General features: G+C 37.1%; 1 protein-coding gene across 1 annotated transcript in view; it reads left to right on the top strand.

Annotated features, from left to right (window-relative positions):
- LOC115229494 overlaps nucleotides 1-61 on the top strand; it is a 2,277-nt gene extending 2,216 nt beyond the window's left edge. The window contains exon 2 of the mRNA XM_029799830.1: nucleotides 1-61. This exon is cut by the window's left edge and continues 226 nt beyond it. Coding sequence (XP_029655690.1) covers nucleotides 1-61 — 61 coding nt within the window.
- Nucleotides 62-5,000: the final 4,939 nt, after the last annotated feature.

Here is a 5,000-nt window from a genome sequence, read left to right as displayed (position 1 = left end):
TGATGAAGAGCGATTGAATCAACTTCTTCATGAAAATCCACATCAATCGACCAGAGAATAGGCAGAGCAGATGGATTGTAATAAAAAAAACTGTGGTGAATCACCTTTACTCAATAGGCGAAGTTGAGAAACTCGGCGCTTGGGTGCCACAGACTTTGAGCGAAAACAACAAAAAACAACGCTCCACAATCGTCACCAGTTTGCTTGCTCGACATCGCTCAACAGATGGTCACAAACAGCTTTTTCTTTACTGCATTGTCACTGGCGATGAAAAATGGTGCCTTTATTTCAATATGAATTAGCGAAACGAATGGCTCAGCCCCGACAAAAAAGCGACTCTACGAGCAAAACAAGACCATCCTCAGAAGACCATGCTGTGTGTATGGTGGGACTGGGAAGGCATAATTCATTACGAACTGCTTGAGTGCAACCAAACACTCAATGCGGAGCTCTACGTTCAACAACTGCATCAACTCAACGAAGCAAATCAGCAAAAATGACCGAATAGGCAAAATGGCGTTCTTCTGCAACACGACATCGCCCGTCCTCACATCGCCAAAACTGCGATTCAAGAAGTGGGACGGGAAGTACAGCCTCATCCTCCATAATCTGACGCCGTCAGATTTTCTTCTCTTTCTAACTCTTTGCGCAGTGTATGGTTCAATAATGACGTGGAAGTGAGGGCTTGGTCGGACGAATTCTTTGAGTCAAAACCGGCAGATTTCTATCACCGAGGCATCGGAAAACTTATTGAACGATGAGAGGAAGTCGTAAACAATAAAGGAGAGTATATTATTGATTAATTTGTTGAAGTATTTTTTTTTATTTTTTAAAAATAAATTTGACAAAAAAAAGGCTCATGAATTATTCCTCAACCCAATGTATTTATATGTATGTAGTGTTAAAAGGAAAGACATCACGACAGGTGAAGACATCGACATACTGAACAGTGTCAGTGTTCGTATTGATGATGATGATGATGACGAGGAGGAGGAGGAGGAGGAGGATGCTGATGGTTATGGAGGTGGTAGCTTTGTATGGCGATGTTGATGATAATGATGATGACGATTATAACGTTGATAAAGGTTATTATTTATTATTAAACCCCCACCTTATTGTATGTTGCATTACGTCCTTTGATGTTGTGCAGAATGATACAAGAAATCATCATCATCATCATCATCATCATCATCATCATCATTATTATTATTATTATTATTATTATTATTATTATTATTATTATTATTATTATTATTATTATTTTTATTTTTATTATTATTATTATTATTATTATTACTATTATTATTATTGTTGTTGTTTTTATTATATAAGGCGGTGACGTGGCAGAATCGTTAGCACAGCGGGTGAAATGCTTAGTGGTGTTTCGTCTGCCGATTCGTTCTGAGTTCAAACTCCGTTGAGGTTGACTTTGCCTTTCATCCTTTCGGGGTCGACACATTAAATACCAGTAAAACACTGGAGTTAGTATAATCGACTAGTTCCCTCCCCACAAATTTGAAACCTTGTGCTTCCACTAGAAACGATTACTATTATTATTATTATGATTATTATTATTATTATATGAGGCGTTGACCCGGCAGAATCGTTAGCACGTCGCGCAAAAACGCTTAGCGGCATTTCGTCCGTCTTTACATTCTGAGTTCAAATTCCGCTGAAGCCAACTTTGCCTTTCATCCTTTTTCGGGGTCAGTAAAATAAGTACCAGTACTGGGGGCGATGTGACTTTTCTCCCCACACCAACTTGCTGGCCTTGTGCCATAATTTAAAACCGTTATTATCATTATTATTATTATTATTATTATTATTATTATTATTATTATTATTATTATTATTATTATCATTATTATTATTATTATTATTATTAGCGTAGTTGTGGCGATGGTGATCGCTGGTGGTGCTGATAAAATATTTAAATACAACAATGCCGTGCCGCTAAATGCACCAGAGATGAAAAATGCAGATTATAAGTATATTTTAAACCGGAATAAAAAATGCATGACGGGAAGAGAAAGGTGTAGGCGTCGCTGGGGAAAACATCAATCGTTTCGTCTTAAGCGATTATCGGCCCCTTAACCACAAACACGCGCCCGTTGTTAAGCCGTGTTTTGTTAAACTAATTGCCGTTATTGTAATAATAGTAGTTATAATAGAAATACTAGTCGCCATTGGAATTGTTGTTGTTGCAGCTATTGTCGTTGTTGTTGTTGTTGTTACAACACTCGGAGTTGTTTCACTGGTCGATTTGCTTATCATTATTATTATTATTATTATTATTATTATTATTGTTGTTGTTATGTGCTATTGTTGTCAAGACTTCTGACACACTCAAACAATAGACATATTAACACCGACCATCACTGCTAAATCGTAGATAATGATACCCAAGACAATTCGCTTCTTGTTAAAGCTGTCGCTTCATTGTGCAAAAGAGGTGTTTAGTCAATTATATATTAAGCTACGTACACTTCCAGTCAATATCACTGCGCATTGTACCACCGTTATTACAGCCACGTGTTTCCACTTAAAAAGTCACTACTCGTTCCACACACACACACATATATATACCCTAGGTATTGTTTTTTGTCTGTTACTGATTGTAGTTGCACTTAAAAGTGTGCAGCCGAAAGCTGTGCAATGAAATTGCTTCTAAACGGATCGGATATATGATTGTTCTTTTTTTTAAAAAATGGTTTGCATAATTTATGAGTACAAATATTCTCCATAACTTTGTCAAATGCAACATGAGAGCAAATGATCCGTGATGAATGTTTAATAAGAATCGAAACTTGCAGATATCATCTTAGGTTTGACTTTTAACTATCTTTAACAATTAAAACTTCTATGGTTTATCCGTGGCTCATATTTTCCTCTGCGATAGCAAATATTTTTGCTACGTATTTATTAAACATGCGGTGAATGTATTCCAAACGTTTACCGTCTTACTCACAGTTAGGTTTTCAAAACTTTGTCAGTCTCAACGGTTACTATATAAATTCTTAGAAAATTACTATTTTGAAAACTCATGAGACCTAAAAATTGTCATTTAAAAATAGTAATTTAAAATAGCAATAGTCGTGAGATATTCAGCAACAGCACTTTGTAGTAAAAGATTTTTTGCCAACATAACATGGCAGTCCTAGTTTAGGACGAATATTGCTGTAATTTAGCCCCAGGAGATATCGTCTGCAGCTGGCAATACGACACGATCTGTCTCCTTATATTCCCTTGTTCGAAAATATAAGGACACAGATCGTGTCGTATAGCCAGCTTGAGACAATGTCTCCTGGGGCTAAATTACAGCAACATTCGTCCTAAACCAGGACTGCCATGTTATGTTGGCAAACAATCTTTATATATAAATTCTGTTATAATTCCTATTAGATAAGAATTTAGAGTTATATTCCGTTGGCTTATTCTAAATAGATAGCCTCCAACCATGTATACTCCGTGGAGGCGCGTGGCTTAGTGGTTAGGGTGTAGGACTCTTGATTGTAAGATTGTAGTTTCGATTCCTGGATCGGGCTACGCGTTGCATTCTTGAGCAAAACACTTCATTTCAATTTTGTCCACTCAGCTGACTTAAGTGGGTAACCTTGCGACGGACCCCTTGTCCCGTCCAGGTGGGGAATATAAAGGGTGATTCAAAAGTCACCATACATAGGGATAATTTATCTTTTTATAAGTAACAGTGTATAAGAACTGGGTTTTTTTATTTAACAGGCTCTATATGGTTACCATTGTTTTGAATACACATTGCAATACGTTTACCCCACTCATGGTGAACTCATAATAACACATCTGGTGATACGTGTGCAAAGGAGTTGGTGATGCTTTCTTTCAAATGATTTATGTCTTTTCTTTTCGCGATACACCATACCTTTCAAATGCCCCCAAAGATAGAAATCAAGAGGAGTCAGATAAGGGAATCTAGGGGATATAAAAAACTGTTTCTTATAAAAGAATAAATTTTTCCTATGTATGGAGACTTTCGAATCACCCTGTAACCACCAGGAAAACGAGGAACCGGATTTTATGAGTTGGTATGAAAGACGTTACAAGTCCAAGGGGTTTCGTGCAAATGGGATGCACGAATCTATGGACCTTTGCGTCTCTTTATAGCTTCTGCCGACGAAATATTAATAAAATTCAATATACTCATGCCCTGAGCACTCTTCTCATGTTTGTTCTATTAAACCCATTCATATACACGCACATATTTATGTACAAATGCAGTTGAGTGTATGTACAAAATGTAAAAAGTAAAGTTACCTATTCGAGTTTTGCCCACTCATAAAAGCCGGTTTCCCGGTTTCCATGGCGTATATATTCCCAACCTGGACGGGACACCGATCCGTCGTCGCAGGGTTATTCCTTTTTGACGGCTGAGTAGACTGGAGCAACGTGAAATGAAGTATTTTATTCAAGAACAGAACGCGTCGCCCAGTCCAGGAATCGAAACCGCAATTGTAGGATCACAAGTTCATCCCCACCCCTCCGAACCACTAAGGCACATGCCTTTTTTTTTTTTTTATTCATTTTAAATATGGAATGGCTATGAGGAGCCATGTAAGTAAAAGACGAATGAAAATGGTCCATAGTAAAAAAAAATTAAAGAGATGGTTTCTAGAGTGACTGCTCGATTGAGGGTGATGTAAACCAGGATGGGACTTAAATTATTGATTTGGGACAAGGTTTATAATCAAAGAATTGGATCCATTTTTATGTCTACTGGTTTGTTACGAATATCTTCTGACGAATGGCTGGATGGAATCCTGCCTTCCATATTTCAGGATGTTGTCTCTTTGAACATGCAAGAATGTTACCTTCAAAGAGGTGCTCTGACTTGGTCGCAAGTCCAATGGCTGAAGGATAAGAGGATAAAAGAATTAATAACCAAAGAACTTGCAGGAACGACAGAACATAAATAAATAAAACTAGCACAAATAATTATTTTTAAAAATTTGAATCATTTTTTGGCA

The sequence above is a fragment of the Octopus sinensis genome, unplaced genomic scaffold (genome assembly GCF_006345805.1).
Source record: "Octopus sinensis unplaced genomic scaffold, ASM634580v1 Contig12876, whole genome shotgun sequence".
NCBI lineage: Eukaryota > Metazoa > Mollusca > Cephalopoda > Octopoda > Octopodidae > Octopus > Octopus sinensis.
This window is presented reverse-complemented; position numbering and strand designations above follow the sequence as displayed.